This window comes from Pantherophis guttatus, chromosome 1, assembly GCF_059756535.1.
Source record: "Pantherophis guttatus breed Tessera chromosome 1, ASM5975653v1, whole genome shotgun sequence".
In the NCBI taxonomy this organism is placed as follows: domain Eukaryota; kingdom Metazoa; phylum Chordata; class Lepidosauria; order Squamata; family Colubridae; genus Pantherophis; species Pantherophis guttatus.
Genome location: NC_142063.1, coordinates 9,396,139 through 9,415,477, shown reverse-complemented (window position 1 = coordinate 9,415,477; position 19,339 = coordinate 9,396,139). Strand labels below are relative to the sequence as shown.

Here is a 19,339-nt window from a genome sequence, read left to right as displayed (position 1 = left end):
GGCAGGGATCGCTGCCCCTGGAACGGGCCAAAAATGGGACACGCGGAGGCCGAAAATGGGGCGCACTGAGGTGGCAATAGGTGGCAGCAGCAATGAGCGGCAATGGGGGTGATGGGTGGCGGCGATCCCCGCATCCTGGAACAGCTGATAGGCGGGATTCTGGGAGGCCGATCCAACCGCCAATCAGCTGAGGTAAATTGCTGGGAGACAGAGGCCGAAGGATGGGGACTGTGGGTTGGTGGGGCTTCGGAAACATTTGCTGTGTAAGACACAGACATTTCCACCCACTTTTTTTGTGGGGGGGGAAGTATGTTTTATACACCGAAAAATACAGTATTTTTGTAGACACACCAAGATGCCTGGGTGGATAGCTATAATCTACGCAGGTGTCTGTATGCGTATAATAGTGTTCAACTTACAACCATTCGTTTAGTGACTGTTGAAAGTTACAACGGGCACTGAAATGACCATTTTCACCCTTGGGACCGTTGCAGCGTCCCCATGGTCACGTGATCAAAATTCGGATGCTTGGTAACTGACTCGTATTTATGACGGTCGCAGTGACCCAGGTGATTCCCCTTTGGACCAGCAAACTCAATGGGGGAGCCAGATTCAATTAAGAACCGTGTTAATAACTGTAACAACTGCACTGATTCCCTTAACAAGCATGGCAAGGAAGGTCGTAAAATGGGGCAAGACTCACTTAATGAATGTCTCACTTAGCAACAGAAATTTGGGGCTCAATTGGGGCTGTAAGTCAAGGACTCCCTGTACATACATACATAGATAGATATACATATACACATGTGTATTTGTATGTTTGTGTGTGTGTGTGTATTATATTGTATTACTATAACAATATAATTACTATAATGCATTATATATATATATATATATACATATATATATATATATATTCATTCTTACTTTTTTGTAGGATTTATGTGTGTTTTTCCTCTAGCCAGGTTTTTCCTACGTAACCAAGGTTTTTCTGCAGCCCTAGCTCAGTAGAATCACATCCACTCGATTCTGGGCTTTTTTTCTTTCTGGCAGCCGAGTGGATGTGATTCTACTGAGCTAGGGCTGCAGAAAAACCTTGGTTACGTAGGAAAAACCTGGCTAGAGGAAAACACACACACACACACACACACACACACACACACACACATTATACATACATGCATCCACATGCATGCATTCACATATACATATGAGTATGTATGTATGTGCATGCATGTATTGTATATAGTACAATATATATTAATTATATTGTATTGTATTGTATTATATTAATTATATTATCATATATTATATATAAATATTTTTGAATATGTACGTATTTGTTTCTAATGTTTGCCAATCCAGTCTTGCAAAACATTTATTGAATTGTTCTAAAAATGCAAAACAAGGTAAGTTAATATTCAAATGCAGGTAGCAAATATATGTCTCCAAATTCCCTTTGAGAGCGTGCAAAAATGCTTTTTCTTTTCATGAGATTTTCCTGTTAGCTCCCTCTCTTTGATAAATAAGAAAAAAAGAAGGAACGGACAATTTCTTTTTAAAACAGACGCACGTGAATGTTTCAACATGACGAAGTGACTGGAAAATTAAATTACTGGCGGTAAGCGACAGGAGAATTAAAACAGCCCAAACAATCTTGAAAAATAGCAATAAAAAGGCAGTTATTCCTCTCTAATGCCACCTGGACATGCGCTTTAGAGAATATACAGGAAAAAAAGAATTTCTTTGAGTGGTGGTAGGCTGCAATTGATTCACAACAATAATAATAATAATAATTTATAGCAAGTGGAGCACCACTTGAACAGAATCGGCACTGAGAAGATCTCCAACTGTCAATTGCAAAAGGTAGTTTTACTCGGAATAGCTTACGTATTGCAACCCTCTCTTTAATATTATTAAACACCCACACTTACGTATCCCAGGTTCTTCGGAAGGACTCGAGAGATAGAGAATAATGCTAGGTAAAGGTAAAGGTAAAGGTTCCCCTCGCAAATATGTGCTAGTCGTTCCCGACTCTAGGGGGCGGTGCTCATCTCCGTTTCAAAGCCCAAGAGCCAGCGCTGTCCGAAGACGTCTCCGTGGTCCTGTGGCCGGCATGACTCAATGCCGAAGGCGCACGGAACGCTGTTACCTTCCCACCAAAGGTGGTCCCTATTTTTCTACTTGCATTTTTTACCTGCTTTCGAACTGCTAGGTTGGCAGAAGCTGGGACAAGTCATGGGAGCTCACCCCGTTACGCGGCACTAGGGATTCGAACCGCCAAACTGCTGACCTTTCGATCGACAAGCTTAGCGTCTCAGCCACTGGGCCACCGCCTCCCTTGAATAATGCTAAATTCAGGTTAAACATCTGGCGGCGAAATGCTGATTTATTGACCGTTCAGAGTTAAAACGGCCCTGAAAGAAAATAATAACTAAGGAATGTTTTGCTAAGGAAGTCATTTGTTAAGTGAATTTTGCTGCTTTTTACCACCTTCCTTGCCACCGTTGTTAAGTGAATCGCTTCAGCTCTTAAGTTAATCACACGGTTGTTAAGTGAATATGGCCTCCCCGTTGATTTTGCTCGTCCGAAGGTTGCAAAAAGGGATCAGGTAACCCCGGGATGCTGCAACTGTCATAAATGCAAGACAGCTGCCCAGCGTCTGAATTTTGATCATGTGACTGTGTTGGATGCTGCAAGTGTGAAAAATGGTCATAGGTCGCTTTTTTTCCAGGGGCTTTGCAACTTCGAATGGTCACTAAATGTACTGTTGTAAGCTGAGGACTGCCTGTAAGAAAATAATATTAATAAATAACCATATCAAGGTAATGCCTCACTGGGGGTTAATTACAGCCGTATATGGAGGGCAGCCTGTATTTATTGAGAATTTGTCTGTTAAACTTACTGTAATTGTAACACAACACAATTCTTCATTTTATCTGCCTAAAGCGGGACTAGAACTCACCGTCTCTTGGTGATTGGTCCAAAGTCACTCAGACAGCTTTCATGCCTAAGGCGGGACTAGAACTCACCGTCTCCTGGTGATTGGCCCCAAGTCACTCAGACAGCTTTCATGCCTAAGGCGGGACTAGAACTCACCGTCTCCTGGTGATTGGTCCAAAGTCACTCAGACAGCTTTCATGCCTAAGGCGGGACTAGAACTCACCATCTCCTGGTGATTGGCCAAAGTCAGTCAGACAGCTTTCATGCCTAAGGCGGGACTAGAACTCACTGTCTCCTGGTGATTGGCCCAAAGTCACTCAGACAGCTTTCATGCCTAAGGCGGGACTAGAACTCACCGTCTCCTGGTGATTGGTCCAAAGTCACTCAGACAGCTTTCATGCCTAAAGCGGGACTAGAACTCACAGTCTCCTGGTGATTGGTCCAAAGTCACTCAGCCAGCTTTCATGCCTAAGGCGGGACTAGAACTCACCGTCTCCTGGTGATTGGTCCAAAGTCACTCAGACAGCTTTCATGCCTAAGGCGGGACTAGAACTCACCGTCTCCTGGTGATTGGCCCAAAGTCACTCAGACAGCTTTCATGCCTAAAGTGGGACTAGAACTCACAGTCTCCTGGTGATTGGTCCAAAGTCACTCAGCCAGCTTTCATGCCTAAGGCGGGACTAGAACTCACCGTCTCCTGGTGATTGGTCCAAAGTCACTCAGACAGCTTTCATGCCTAAGGCGGGACTAGAACTCACTGTCTCCTGGTGATTGGCCCAAAGTCACTCAGACAGCTTTCATGCCTAAGGCGGGACTAGAACTCACCGTCTCCTGGTGATTGGTCCAAAGTCACTCAGACAGCTTTCATGCCTAAAGCGGGACTAGAACTCACAGTCTCCTGGTGATTGGTCCAAAGTCACTCAGACAGCTTTCATGCCTAAGGCGGGACTAAAACTCACCGTCTCCTGGTGATTGGCCCAAAGTCACTCAGACAGCTTTCATGCCTAAAGCGGGACTAGAACTCACCGTCTCCTGGTGATTGGCCCAAAGTCACTCAGACAGCTTTCATGCCTAAAGCGGGACTAGAACTCACCGTCTCCTGGTGATTGGCCCAAAGTCACTTAGCCAGCTTTCATGCCTAAGGCGGGACTAAAACTCACCATCTCCTGGTGATTGGTCCAAAGTCACTCAGACAGCTTTCATGCCTAAGGCGGGGCTAAAACTCACCGTCTCCTGATGATTGGCCCAAAGTCACTCAGACAGCTTTCATGCCTACGGCGGGACTAGAACTCACCGTCTCCTGGCGATTAACTCAGTCAGCAAAGCCAGCGGTAGCCAATAGACCAAAATGCAATCATAATATTCTTTACAATTGTTGTCTTTCTAATCTCCAATTTACCAGCAGGAAGGAAAGCTCCAGAACTCACCCGATGGTACCGCATCTCTCCGGCCGTAGCAGATTCCAAGCTGATCCGGTATAAATTATCCCTGCGGAGAAAGACAAGAGGGAGAAGGGGGGGAGAAAATGAAACTCATTGAGAGAAATAGCTTTGCATTTCCCCTCAATGTTTGGAGATCTCCCCAAATACAGCCAGGCCACATTTAATAGAATAACAAGAGTTGGACGGGTCTTTGGAGGTCTTCTAGTCCAACCCCCTGCTCAGGCAGGAGACCTTATACCATTTCAGACAAATGGTTGTCCTAAAAACCTCCAGTATTGGAGCACCCACAATTGATGAAATCCAGCAGGTTCTGACAGGTTCTGGCGAACTGGTAGCGGAAATTTTGAGCAGTTCAGAGAACCGGTAGCGGAAATTTTGAGTAGTTTAGAGAACCGGCAAATACCACCTCTGGCTGGCTCCAGAGTGGGGTGGGATTGGAGATTTTGCAATATCCTTCCCTTGCCACGCCCACCAAGCCATACCACGCCCACCAAGCCACACCCACAGAACCGGTAGTAAAAAAAATTTGGATTTCACCACTGTTCTGAAGGCAAGTTGTTCCACTATTAATTGTTCTCACTGTTAGGAAGTTCCTCCTTAGTTCTAAGTTGCTTCTCTCCTTGATGAGTTTCCACCCGTTGCTTCTTGCCCTGCCCTCAGGTGCTTTGGAGAATAGCTTGACTCCCTCTTCTTTGTGGCCGCCCCTGAGATATTGGAAGACTGCTATCATGTCACCCCGAGTCCTTCTTTTCATTAAAACAATAGTAAAGAAACAAAGACCGAAGCAGTCTGCAATTTTTAAAGAATGTTTGCAAAGCGAGAACATCCCACTCTTTTAAAACCTGAAGTCGGAACTTAAAGGGTGCGTGGATATCCTTGTCTCCTTGCCCTGTTTTGAGATTTTAAATTCACGCAAAAGGTTTGTTCCCTCTCCCGGCTTGCCAGGTGCTTGATGGATGCATAGAAAATCTGAGTTCTTGGATTGCACGCCCTTAGGGGATAGCGGGCCTCTCCAGGTTAATCCTTTGAATGTGGCACCAGCTGGCAGGCCTCTCTTTCGGCAAAGAGACCAGTGGTGGGTTTCACATATTCGTACCACTAGTTCGCGGTGCGCATGCGCCACCCACGCATGTGCCCAGCCTTCCGCGCACATGCTCGACCTCAAAAATATGGCTAAATAGGATGTCTTTACGCCAGGTTGGGTGGCTGGGTGGCTGGGTGGCTGGGTGGCCGGTTGGGCGGGCCCACCCACGATCTCCACTACTAGTTTGCCCAAACTAGTACAAATCGGCTGCATACCGCCCCTGAAACAGACCCATTGAAACCTCAATTAATTGAGTTAATCCCCCCCCAAAAGGCAACACAATCCTAGGCTGTATGAATAATAATAATAATAATTTTATTTATATACCGTCCATTCTCCCGAAGGACTAAGGGCAGTATACAGCCAAAATTAAAATACAAATATACAAATATACAATATCTAGTTAAAATTAATTAAAATCGTTTTGGCCGAATTTTAAAACCCCAAATTAAAACCCAATTTAAAATCAATCAATTTGATAGCCCCGCCTGTCAGAACAGTAGGGTCTTGAGGGCGCAGCGAAAAACCCGGAGGTCAGAAATGTTACGAATATCCGGGGGCAATTCATTCCAGAGGGCAGGAGCTCCCACAGAGAAGGCTCTCCTCCTGGGTGTCGCCAGCCGACATAACTTGGCTGACGGCACCCTGAGGAGTCTCTCTCTGTGGGAGCGAACTGGTCGGTGGGAGGCTGTTGGTGGCAGAAGGTCCCAATCCAGGAAAAAGAAATAAAATGGAGACTCATTGGAAAGAAGGATTCTTTTTATGGATGAGCAGAACCAACAACAGCATGTCGTTCTGGGACAGCTGAGCAATTGGTTTGACGAGTACAAGGATTTTGAGAAGCTCCAGGGGTGTTGCGCAATGTAGTGGGCCTTGTGCCTTTTCCTATTCTAATGGTGGCGGGTTAATCCTATTACAGTGATGGCTAACCTTTTCCGGACTGAGTGTCCAAAGTGCGTGTGCATGCGAATGCGCATGTGTGCGCATGTCCAAACCCCCAAGACGCAATGCGCACGGGCCCCCCACGCAGGCACCCCCTGCGTATGTGTGAGTGGGCCCCCGCATGCACTCTGCCCCACTGCAGAGAGACCTGAAGACTAGCTGCCTGGCGGGAGGCGTGTGCGCATGTGCAACGGAGTTGAACTGGGGCGATGGCTCGCATGCCATCAGAGAGGGCGCTGCGTGCCACCTCTGGCACACGGGCCATAGGTTCGCCATCGCAGTCCTATTATGTCCTAAAGTTCATGTCCTGTTCTTAGAATTTGGGTGGTGTGGCGGGGGTGGGGAGGTAAACTCTTAATCCCATCAACTGGAGCCGACGGTGTTTTGTTTGTGAATAGGCTGGCCTGGATTTCTTAACAGGCGCCAAATATGCCATCTCTAAAGACTTCAAGCATCTGCTGGAGGTTGTTGGGACTGCTTTCTGCCTTTGTTAAGATTTTTTCTCCATTTCTCCTTTTTCGGGAAATATAATATTCTGCCTCTTTTAATATCCCCCAAAATATTTCATTCTCTGGGAGGGGGGCGTCCTACAATATCAAGATCACAAGAAGTGATAAGGAATACTTGGAATATTTTTTTTTTAATATTTTTTTTTTAATTTTGATTTATACGTCGCCCTTCCCTGGAGACTCAGGGCGGCTTACAATGCGCTAAGCAATAGTCTTCATCCTTTCGTATATTTATACAAAGTCAGTTTATTGCCCCCACAAACTGGGTCCTCATTTCACCTACCTTAGAAAGGATGGAAGGCTGAGTCAACCTTGAGCCTGGTAAGATTCGAACCTGCAGTAATTGCAGGCAGCTGGTCTTAATAACAGGGTGCTTTAGACCACTGTACTACCCAGGCTCTTTTGCACCCAGTTTTTGGTCACCGCGATACAAAAAAGATGTTGAGACTCTAGAACGGGTGCAACAAAGAGGATGAGGGAGCCGGAGGCTAAAACATACGACGAATGATTGAAAGAACAGCGCTGGTGTACCATTTAATGCCCATCATTTTTATCTGGCCAGACAATTATAGCACCAGGCTGGTGTCTTTCGGCTTCACCTCCAAAGCGGCTGTTGCCGTTGCAATTTGCGGGCCACGCACGCTCCAGGGAATCGGCTCCATCTTGCGCACATCTGTCCTTCTTTAAACTTTTATCCGTCCCCATTAAAACGAGACCGAGCGGCTTGAAGGAGAAGTTGGCCGAGCTGCATTTGCCAGGCCTCCCCTTTGGAGTCAGCGGAATGAGACACCGGAGAGCATCCAGATACTAATCAAGGAGAGAAGCGACCCAGAACTACGGAGGAATTTCCTGACTGTGGGACCAATTAGTCCGTGGAATGGCTTGCCTCCAGAGGTTGTGAATGCTCCGTCATGGGAAGTTTTTAAGATGATATTAGATAACCGTTTGTCTGAAGTGGTGCAGGGTTTCCTGCCTAAGCAGGGGGTTGGACTAGAAGACCTCCAAGGTCCCTTCCGACTCTGCTATTCTGTTCTATTCTATTCTATTCTATTCTATTCTATTCTATTCTATTCTATTCTATTCTATTCTATTCCATATTTTCTATGCTATGCTATGCTATGCTACGCTATGCTATTCCATTCCATTCCATATTTTCTATTCTATTCTATTCTATTCTATTCTATTCTATTCTATACTATTCTATTCTATTCTATTCTATTCTCTCTTCTCTTCTCTTCTCTTCTCTTCTCTTCTCTTCTCTTCTCTTCTCTCTTCTCCTCTCCTCTCCCCTTCCCTTCCCTTCCCTTCCCTTCCCTTCCCTTCCCTTCCCTTCCGTATTTTCTATTCTATGCTATTCTATTCTATTCTATTCTATTCTATTCTATTCTATTCTATTCTATTCTATTCCATATTTTCTATGCTATGCTATGCTATGCTACGCTATGCTATTCCATTCCATTCCATTCCATATTTTCTATTCTATTCTATTCTATTCTATTCTATTCTATTCTATTCTATTCTATTCTATTCTATTCTATTCTATTCTATTCTATTCTCTCTTCTCTTCTCTTCTCTTCTCTTCTCTTCTCTTCTCTCTTCTCCTCTCCTCTCCCCTTCCCTTCCCTTCCCTTCCGTATTTTCTATTCTATGCTATTCTATTCCATTCCATATTTTCTATTCTATTCTATTCTATTCTATTCTATTCTATTCTATTCTATTCCATTCCATTCCATTCCATTCCATTCCATTCCATATTTTCTCTTCTCTTCTCTTCTCTTCTCTTCTCTTCTCTTCTCTTCTCTTCTCTTCTCCTCTCCTCTCCTCTCCTCTCCTCTCCTCTCCCCTCCCCTCCCCTCCCCTCCCCTTCCCTTCCATATATTCTATTCTATTCTATTCTATTCTATTCTATTCTATTCTATTCTATTCTATTCTATTCCATTCCATTCCATTCCATATTTTCTCTTCTCTTCTCTTCTCTTCTCTTCTCTTCTCTTCTCTTCTCTTCTCTTCTCTTCTCTTCTCTTCTCTTCTCTTCTCTTCTCTTCTCTTCTCCTCTCCTCTCCTCTCCTCTCCTCTCCCCTCCCCTCCCCTCCCCTTCCATATATTCTATTCTATTCTATTCTATTCTATTCTATTCTATTCTATTCTATTCTATTCTATTCTATTCTATTCTGTAGTGGGTTTCAATTTTGGCCACTACTGGTTTGGTCATGGGTGCGCTCACGCTATGCTTCTGCGCAGAAGCTTTTGCGCGTGTGCAGAGACGTCCAGGCGGGTGGGTGGAGCCTCTCACCACCGCCGCCGCTACCTGTTCGGCTGATCTGGGGCGAACAGGTAGCCACCCACCATTGATTCCATCCCATCCCATCCCATCCCATCCCATCCCATCCCATCCCAGCCCAGCCCAGCCCAGCCCACCCTATCCTATCCTACAAATTTACATACCATCCATCTAATGAATACGACCCTTGGCTAAGCGAAGAGTATTTTTTAATGATTCTTCACCAGCTGTGTATTTTCATGCTCTTATTTTTTTTGTACTGTATGTGTGTCGGGGTGTGTGTGGGTGTATATATATATATTTGTTTTTAATGATGTGAGTTGCTCAGAGTCATGTATTTCCTCCCGCGATCTTGTTTAGATTTGGGTTTAATGGCTTTTAATGGTTATTTAAGATGGTTTGAATTGTTGGTTTTATTGTACACTGCCCAGAGTCACATTTGTGAGATGGGTGGCTGTATAAATTTGACAAAGAGATAAATTAAGTGTATTTGAGATGCGTGGCCATAGAAATCAACTAGAATAAGGGGTGGAAGAAAGAGAGGAGGCAAGAAAGAAGAGAAGAAAGAGAGAAGGGAGGAAAGAAGGAAGGGAGAGAGGGAGGGAGGGACGACGGAGGGAGGGAAAGAAGGAAGGAAGGAAAAACAGAGGAGAGAGAACGGGAGGGATGAAGGAAGGCAAGAATGTAGGAAGATAGGAAGGCAGGCAGGCAGGCAGGCAGGAAGGAAGGAAGGAAGGAAAAAGAGAAGGGAGGGAAGAAGGGATGAAAGCAGGCAGGCAGGAAGAAAAAGAGATAAGGTAGAAGGTGGAAGGTAGAGAGGGAGGAAGGAAGGAAAAAGAGAAGGGAGGGAAGAAGGGATGAAAGCAGACAGGCAGGAAGGAAGAGAGATAAGGTGGAAGGAGGGAGAGAGGAAGGAAGGAAGGAAAAAGAGAAGGGAGGGAAGAAGGGATGAAAGCAGACAGGCAGGAAGAAAAAAGATAAGGTGGAAGGAGGGAGAGGGGAAGGAAGGAAGGAAGGAAGGAAAAAGAGAAGGGAGGGAAGGGGGAATGAAGGCAGGCAGGCAGGCAGGAAGGAAAAGAGATAAGGTGGAAGGATGGAGGAAGGAAGGAAGGAAAGAAGGAAAAAGAGAAGGGAGGGAAGGGGGAATGAAGGCAGGCAGGCAGGAAGGAAAAAAGATAAGGTGGAAGGAGGGAGAGAGGAAGGAAGGGAGGAAGGAAAAAGAGAAGGGAGGAAAGGGAGGATAAAGGCAGGCAGGCAGGAAGGGTGGAAGGAGGGAGAGAGGAAGGAAGGAAGGAAGAAGGTAAATGGAAGGAGGGAGGAAGGGGGGAAAGAAAGAGAAAAAGGAAGGGGAGGTAGGAAGTCGATGGAAGAAGAAAAAGGAAGGGCGGGAGGAAGGAGGGAAGGAAGGATAAACGAAGCAGCAAGTATACTTCTCTCTAAAGAAAAACTCCAAGGAATTGTTCCCGAGAAGGACTATTTTTAAAAACAAAATTTTTACGGCTGAACTAAAATCTTCTCTTCTGACATGTTCACTTTTGGGACCTAATTTCCAAACTACAGAATCTTTGGGGGGAGAAAAAAAAATCCCCTCTCAGCCAATTTCTAGGATTCTGCGTGATTTGATTTCTCGCATCGCCGACGGCAATACGTTAACCTAATTGAACTGGAGAAAGACAAGAATTTGCCCCCGAGCAGACCTCCCCCCCGCCGGTCCTTATTTCCTACGTTGCGAGACGGCAAAATCTCTCGCATGCGCACCGATCGATCGGCACCTGGGACTCGAACAATGGCGACTGAAGAAAACCTCCAGGTCTCTGAGGCGCTTGGGGCGCCATTAACTCGACTTGCAAAAAGATACCCTCTAAACCTAAATTAATTAATTCCCAGATTTTGGCAAGGGGGTTGTTTCAAAGATTGTGGGGCCAGGACAGCCCCGTTGTAAGATAAAATGATTTTGCACCACAAAAAAATAAAAATAAAAATAAAAAATTACCTACAATCCTTTCTCCTTTTCTTTTCTCCACCACAACAACCTTGTGAGGTGGGCTGGGCTTAGAGAGATTCATTCATTGGCTTAGCTGGCTTTCTGGCCTAAAGTAGGACTAGAGATCACAGTCTCCTGGCAATTAGCCCTGAAGTCACCTAGCTAGTTTTTATGCCTAAAATAGAACTAGAACTCACAGTCTCCCAGTGTTTGGGCCAAAATCAACCAGCTAGCTTTCAGGTCTATGGCAAGACCAGAACTCACCGTCTCCTAGTGGTTGGATGAAAGTCAACCAGCTAGTTCTCATGCCTAAAACAGAACTAGAATTCACACTCTCCTGGTGATTGGCTAAAGTCTTGCAGTTAGCTTTCATGCCTAAATTGGGACTAGAACTCACTGTCTCCTGGTGATTGGCCCAAAGTCATCCAGCCAGCTTTCATGCCTAAGGCAGGACTAGAACTCACCGTCTCCTAGTGATTGGTGCAAAGTCAACCAGCTAGTTCTCATGCCTAAAACAGAACTAGAACTCACACTCTCCTGGTGATTGGCCTAAAGTCTCGCAGCCAGCTTTCCTTCCTAAATCGGGACTAGAACTCACTGTCTCCTGGTGATTGGCCCAAAGTCATCCAGCCAGCTTTCATGTCTAAGGCAGTACTAGAACTCACCGTCTCCTAGTGATTGGCGCAAAGTCAACCAGCCGGCTTCATGCGCAATATGGAACTAGAACTCGCTGCCTCCTGTTTTCTTCCCCGATGCCTTAACCACTAGGCTTAACCCTTCCTACTGCCTCCCTGTGATGTCATAGCGGGTGCATTAATTAATTAAATTCATACTCCCCCCCCAGCTCTTGCCTTCGTCCGCCTTTTTAAACCCCCGCCCCCCCAAGACCATGATCCCATGCTTTGCTGGGCACGATGGGTAGTAGAAAAAGCATGCCTGATGGCAACCCCAGCGAGATCGTGCCATCGTTGCTCAACGTCTCTTTGGCTCAGCCAAGGTGCTAGTCCTCATGCAGTTGCCTGAGAGACCTGCAATTCTGTTGAGTTGTCAGAGCAATGAAAGGGGCGGGAGGCGGGACCCGGTAACCTTGTCAGGAGACGCCGCAAGTCGCTAGACCTCACTCCAGGAGGGGTGGTGTGGCAATCCGAGAGGGGCATTATGGGGGAAAGCGCCAACTTTTCCCATAATGCCCATCTCCTTTGGGCAGCCTCTTTTCTGCAACCTGTTCCGAAAACCTCTCGCTTCTTCCTCCTGCTGCAACCTGACCACCATTGCTCATTTGTCTCGCTTTCCTGGTTCTCCATTTCAGGCGCTTCCCGTGGTCTGTAGGTTGCCATGGCAACGCAGCAGGCCGCTGGCTCCATCCTCCGGCCTGCTTACTCCGGTATCAGGCCGCTATGCCATCGCCTCGGATTACAGAAACCTTTCTTTTTCTCTCCACCCCATGGGGAGCCAGCTGAAGACAGGGCCTCCTTTAACCAGGATTTAAAGCTATCATAATAAAAACAAAGCCTCCTCGGAAGCTAACGAGAGGGAACCGGTGCATGGACAGAGTGCTTTTTTTCCTGCCTTTTAAACATCCTGCATTTGCAGACTGGAAGAATCCAGACTTGCAAATCTGGGGTGTGAACCCCATTCCAGGGGTTCATTTGAACCTGGGGCAGGGTCCCCGGAAGCTGCCTGCCTCAGCCTGCTCCCGAAACCCACTAGCCTCTGAGCATGTGAAGAGAACCTTTCTGAGCAATACGCATCTAGCTCTGTAGAGAAAGGTTGAATGGTAGAACCTCTGAATTAACACAATAATGTTAATTTCTTTTTCTACCAATAATGGCTTAATTCCAGTTTGTAGAAGGAGAGGATCGTAGTTTCTAAAAACTGTGGCTCTTATAATCTGGGGTCTATTAAACCAGGGGTCTCCAACCTTGGCAACTGTAAGACTTGTGGATTCCAGCTCCCAGAAACTCTGGTTGCCAAGGTTGGAGACCCCTGTTTCCTATTTATATCAGGGGTCTCCAACCTTGGCAATTTTAAGACTTGTGGACTTCAACTCCCAGCAAAGCTGCTTGAGGAATTCTGGGAGTTGAAGACCACAAGTCTTAAAGTTGCTAAATTTGGAGACCCCTGGTTTATATTCTGTCAGGTTACATATTTGTTTCTCTGTGTCATGTAATATATGTGGGCCGATGCATAATGTTGTATTTCTTTATTTTGCCATGTTTATGTTGTGTATACTGGAGGGGGTGACCCTTTGAGAGCTGTATGCAATAAAATTTCATTTTAATGCATGCCGATGAGTTGTACATTCGAAGTGACAATAAAGTTATTCTAATTCTAAGGCTGGTGCTGATCCTTAACAACTCCATAAAACAAACAATAACGTAATGAAACAAAATGTAACACAACATAACACAACATAACACAACAAACATAACATAGCATACATAACAACACAAGAGCCTTGGTAGTACAGTGGTCTAAGGCACCCTGTTATTAAGCTGTTTATTAAGACCAGCTGCCTGCAATTACTGCAGATTTGAATCTCGCCAAGGCTCAAGGTTGACTCAGCCTTCCATCCTTTCTAAGGTAGGTAAATTGAGGACCCAATTTGTGGGGGCAATAAGCTGACTTTGTAGAAATATACAAAAGTATGAAGGCTATTGCTTAACGCATTGTAAGCCGCCCTGAGTCTCCGGAGAAGGGCGGCATATAAATCAAATTAAAAAAAACAACAAAAAAAAAACACAACACAACATAACACCACAACACACCACCACACAACAAACATAGCATAGCATACATAACAACCTAACGTAACAACACTACACCACTCCAGACACAACACAACACAAAAAGCCTTCCGCCGTGCCCTTAAAACCTTCTTTTTCCAGCAAGCCGGGCTGGCCTAACACTTTTTAAAATGTTTTTAATTGTTTGTTATTGTTTTTAATCATGGGGCCAAATTTATATATATCTTTTTAATTGTATTTTAATGTTTGTAGTTTATGCTTTTACTTGGCTGTTCACCGCCCTGAGTCCTCAGGGAGAAGGGCGGTATACAAATTTTAAAATAAATAAATAAATAAATAAATAAATAAATAAATAAATAAATAAATAAATAAATAAATAAATAAATAAATAAATAAATAAATAAATAAATAAATAAATAAATAAATACACAACAGAACACAATACATAACCAATATATTAATATTCTAGAACAGTATTTCTCAATCTGTGTCACTTTAAGAGGAGTGGACTTCAACTCCCAGAATTCCCCAGTCAGCATGGCTGGCTAGGGAATTCTGGGAGTTGAAGTCCAGGCCTCAGACTGAGAAACATTGCTCTGGACTGCTCTGTAAAACGACATTGGATTCAAGGGGGCTATTGTAGTCATATTGACAACTTTGCAATCAATTCTAGCCAATCTCGTGTTGCAAGCTTCCCGACCTCTCCCAGACCCGCTGAAATATTCACCAGCGCCCCGGCCCCCATATCATGTAGCTACCACCCCCACCCCCTGTTATAACTAACAGCGTAGAATGGATAGAACCTCCACTGCCAGAGGCAGTCTGTCTTAGATCGTACCAGCCGATCGCTAGGAAATGTCAGATGCCACAGAAAAGTCACTAAAATGGGCAGCATCAAATTACCTCTCTCCAATAAACAGAGTCCGGTTGATGGTCAGCATCCGTTGAATATGGAGGCGCTCGGCCCCGCCATCTTGGCCGGCGAACCGGCCGAGTCCGTTGCCCACGAACACCGCATATTGCTTCACATCTGCAGGAAATCAAAGGAACGACGGGTGAGAAGTCACAGGTAGTTCTTAACTTACGACCACAACAGAGCCCAGCATTTCTGAGACCGTTGTTAAGTGAGCTTTTTGCCCCATTTTACGGCCTTTCCCACAGCAGTTGCTAAGTGAATCACTGTAGTTGTTAAATTAGTAATCCAGTTGTTAAGCGAACCTGGCTTTCCCCTGGACTTTGTCAGAAGGCCGCAAAAGGGGTTCATGTGAGCCCCGAGACACGGCAACCATCGTAAGTATGAGTCACTTGCCGAGCATCTGAATTTTGATTATGTGATCATGGGGATGCTGCAACGGTCGTAAATCTGAAAACCAGTCGCTGTTTTTAGTGCGGTTGTAACTCCAAAGAGTCACTAAACGAACTGTTGTAAGTCAAGGACTACTGGTATTGGGCACTTCCCAAAGGAATCCTGGTCTAGTTATCCAACCTCAGGATGAGGAAAATCCAAGGTGCTTTTTGATGAGTGTAGGATCAAGGTCTGGATTGAAATCACTGCTTCCCCTCCATGCAAAGTTGTAATAGTCTGTGCGAATGGCCTTGGGAGACAGGAGGAAGAGCTGGAGATAAGGCAACAATTGGATAAGAGGCTGCTGGGACTGAATGGAGGGGTGGATAATGTCTTGGGGGCAGGGGTGGGCTTCAACAATTTTAGCAAGGGGTTCTCTGCCAGGTTGCTGGGTGGGCATGGCCATGGTGGGCATGGCCTAGACGGCCTCCTGTACCATGGTGCGGGGGGGGGGTGTCTTTCTGCCCTCCCCGGGCTCCAGAGCCTTTTCTCGAGGCTCCGGGAGGGCAAAAATGGCGTCCCCAGGCTCCGGAGGCCCTCTAGAGGCCAGAAACGGGCCATTTCCAGTCTTCCCGAACTTCCAGTATGCCTGTTTTTCGCTCTCCCCGAGCCTCCGCACATGCCCTGCACTTACCTGCATCCAAAACGGGCCGCATGGGGACTCCTGGGAGGGGTGGGATGGGAGGGACCAGCCAGGAGTCGGATTTGGGGGTTTTCCGAACTGCCCAGAATCTTAGCTAGAGGTTCTCCTGCAAAGTCCCAACAGCCACCCCTGCTTGGGGGGGACGGGACTCTCCCTAGTTTCTTGGGGTGCATAAGTGATGGGGGGGGTACTTTCAGATTTGCAAGATTCCCAGTTGGAAAACCTCCCAGATGGCAAAACCTCTCCCGCGGGGCACTTACAGTCGTCCAGAGCAATGCTGATGGGCCCAGATTCTTCGGGGAAGTGGGCACGAGACGTCCTCTCTAGCAGCAGTAGGAAGACGAGAGGCAGGCAGGCGGGGCTCATGGCGTCCGTGCGGCGTGCCCTTCGCACCCCTGAAAAATTTCATAGATATTAAGAATATTAAGCCGTTAGGCCAAAGAAACTCAACATTACACCACCGTATCGCTTGGGGAAGAAAACCCAAACCCAAATAAAGACAGCTAGCATCCGAATAGCTTGAACCCCGGGCCGCACCGCGCACCTACGCTTGTCTTGCCTCCCCCTTCCTCTTTCCCTTAGCGCTTGGTTGCGAGAATGAAGATGCCAGTTGCCAAGATAGATCTCCCCTCGGATGACCCCCTGTGTCCGACCAATTTATCATCCGATTTCTACTTGCCTTCCGGTTTTCCGTTGAATTCCACTGGGAAAGTTTTTAAGCTCACTTGGTTTGATGGAAGTGAAGAATAGGGGTCAATCCTTTTTATATCTATCTATCCATCCATCCATCCATCCATCCATCCATCCATCCATCCATCCATCCACCCACCCACCCACCCACCCACCCACCCACCTACCTACCTACCTACCTACCTACCTACCTACCTTACCTACCAGGGGTGGGTTCTAATTTTTTTTACTACCGGTTCTGTGGGCGTGGCTTATTTTGCGGGCGTGGCTTAATGGTCATGTGACAATTCTTTAGGATTTAGCAGAGGTACTGGTCTACCAGGCTTTTAATTGCTTGTAAAGCTGTACCAATCTACCTATTTGTTCTTGGAGCGTCCTGGTCTACCCATTTGTACACTGCCTTTTAACACTGATCAGCTGTAGGGCGGCCCTTTGAAGCCCTAGCGGCAAGAGTTTAAACAGTTTTTTTCCTTCCAGCCGATCAGCTGGGACTCAGGAGGCAGCGAAAAATTGGGGGCGGGGCCAAGTAAAAGGTAAGAATAATGCGGGTGGGGGGGGAGGCGGGAGGGCCCAGCTCCCAAACAAAGAGAACCGATTCGGTGATGGCCTATCGTCACCACTACCGGCTCAGCGGAACCGGGAGGAACCCACCACTGCTACTTACCTACCTACCAGTGGTGGGTTCCTCCCGGTTCGGTCCGGTTCAGCCGAGCCGGTAGCGGTGACGATATGACGTCACCGAACCGGTTCTCCCCCCCCCGCCCTCCCACCCCCCACCCACCCCCTTATTCTTACCTTTTATTTGGTCCCACCCCCAATCTATTGCTGCCTCCTGAGTCCCAGCTGATGACTAGAGGGAAAAAAACTGTTTAAACTCTTGCCTGGGGGCTTCAAAGGGCCGCCCTACAGCTGATCAGTGTTAAAAGAAAACAAATGAGTCGGGTCGTAAGTGCGAGGACTGGTCGTTAAGTGCGAGGACCTTCCAGAAATGACTCTGACCAGCTAGCCACGCCCACCTAGTCACATGACCTCCAAGCCACACCCACAAAATAAGCCACGCCCACAGAATCGGTAGTAAAAAAAATTTAGAACCCACCCCTGCTACCTACCTACCTAATTAATTTTCTATTGTTTACATTTGTTAGTGCTTTATAGACATCGTGTTGTCTGGATATTTAATTTGCTTAACAATAGAGATTACATTCTTAATCTCCACCCCTTTTTCCCAACCACTAGTAAAATAAGTTCCACGTCTGAGAATATTCTTTCTGTTTAATTTTCAGTATAAGTCTATCCATTTCCGCACAATCTAGTATCTTCCCAATTATCTCTTCGTCTTGTGGCGTTTCTTTATTTTTCCAATATTGGGCGCATTTATATGGAATATAGAATAACAGAGTTGGAAGTCTTCTAGTCCAACCGCCAGCTCAGGCAGGAAACCATACACCACTCCAGATAAATGGTTATCTAATATTTTAATAACTTCCAGTGTTGGAGCATTCACAACTTCTGGAGGCAAGTTGTTCCACTGGTTAATTTTTCTAACTGTCAGGAAATTTCTCCTTAGTTCTAAGCTGCTTCTCTCCATGATTAGTTTCCATCCATTGCTTCTTGTCCTGCGTTCAGGTGCTTTGGAGGATATAATCCTCGCTTCTGTTAAGACATGCAATATTAAATATCTACTTCGTTTATCAAGTTTTTCTGGTATTACGCATTATAAAAACAGTTCAGGTTTAAAATCTATATGTTTCCCTATCATCATTTCTATCCACCTATGTACTTTTGCCCATTTTTATTTATTTTTTTTGCTTTTACACAAGTCCCACCACATATGATAAAATGTGCCAGTTTTTCGGGTTACATTTCCAATTCCGATATTGCTGTTTTCTAGGAGTTAGCCTTGTTGGCCGTAAATCATGATTTTCAGCTTGGTGTACCCCGGGGCCAAACTAGCATCTATCCGGAAAGGTGTATAAATACCCTTTTCATTTATGCATAAGTAAGAAGTAAGTTTCCCACAGGTACAAGGTGGAGAAATCCTTAGAAATGGGAGAAATAACTTTATTCTACTCTGTTGTGGCTCCGTTGCCTGAGCCTGGGCTATCAACAGATGCAGACTCTGAGAATGAGGCAAGGCCTCCCTCTCCAGGACCCTCCTCTCTGGCAATGCCTCTGGAGGACACCGAAGGCCAAAAGATAGGCTCAGAGCCAAGCACGTCCCCGCAGCCACAGGTGGACAGCGACAAAGGAGATAAGTGCTGGCTGGACCCTCGGCAGAGGTGCAGGGAAAAGCATGCACAGCAGAGGGGAAGGCGTGCCAGAGATTAGCTGAGTCACTGGACCACACCCCACAGGGTATAAATGTGGGTGTGGTGGCTGGTTCAGTTTGTGACGAGCAAAAACTAGAAATAATTCATGATCTCTGCGTTACTGGACTTTGCCTGCTTTATCGAACTGCATTTGGATTAATCCTTATACTGTTGACACACTGCCTGTTTTATTGGAATGCTGGCAGTCTAATCTTTGTTTTGTGTGAGTAAAGTCTGAATTGGCAGCTAGCCACTGGGTTGCTGCCAGCTTTATTTTCAAAGAACTTTGTTCATGTGGCTTATTAACTCCGGGCCGTCTGTGGGGGTGCGTGAGTGGAACGGGGACAGAACATACTCCTGCTGGCCGAGGAATTCTGGAAGTTGAAGTCCACGCACTTTAAAATTGCTAAGGTCAAGAAA

General features: G+C 46.0%; 1 protein-coding gene across 3 annotated transcripts in view; it reads right to left on the bottom strand.

Moving 5' to 3' along the window:
* The window catches only part of SEMA6B (semaphorin 6B), a 207,440-nt gene that overhangs the window by 53,385 nt on the left and 134,716 nt on the right, over positions 1 to 19,339 (bottom strand). For 2 of the 3 annotated variants that reach the window (XM_060681688.2, XM_060681685.2), the window contains exons 2-4: positions 16,181 to 16,315; positions 14,836 to 14,962; positions 4,371 to 4,431 (exon numbers count right to left, since the gene is read on the bottom strand). In XM_060681688.2, the coding sequence (XP_060537671.1) occupies positions 4,371 to 4,431; positions 14,836 to 14,962; positions 16,181 to 16,286 (294 nt within the window). In that variant the 5' untranslated portion in view covers positions 16,287 to 16,315. Of the gene's footprint in view, positions 1 to 4,370; positions 4,432 to 14,835; positions 14,963 to 16,180; positions 16,323 to 19,339 lie in introns of all 3 variants that reach the window. The other variant, XM_060681687.2, reaches the window with a different exon arrangement.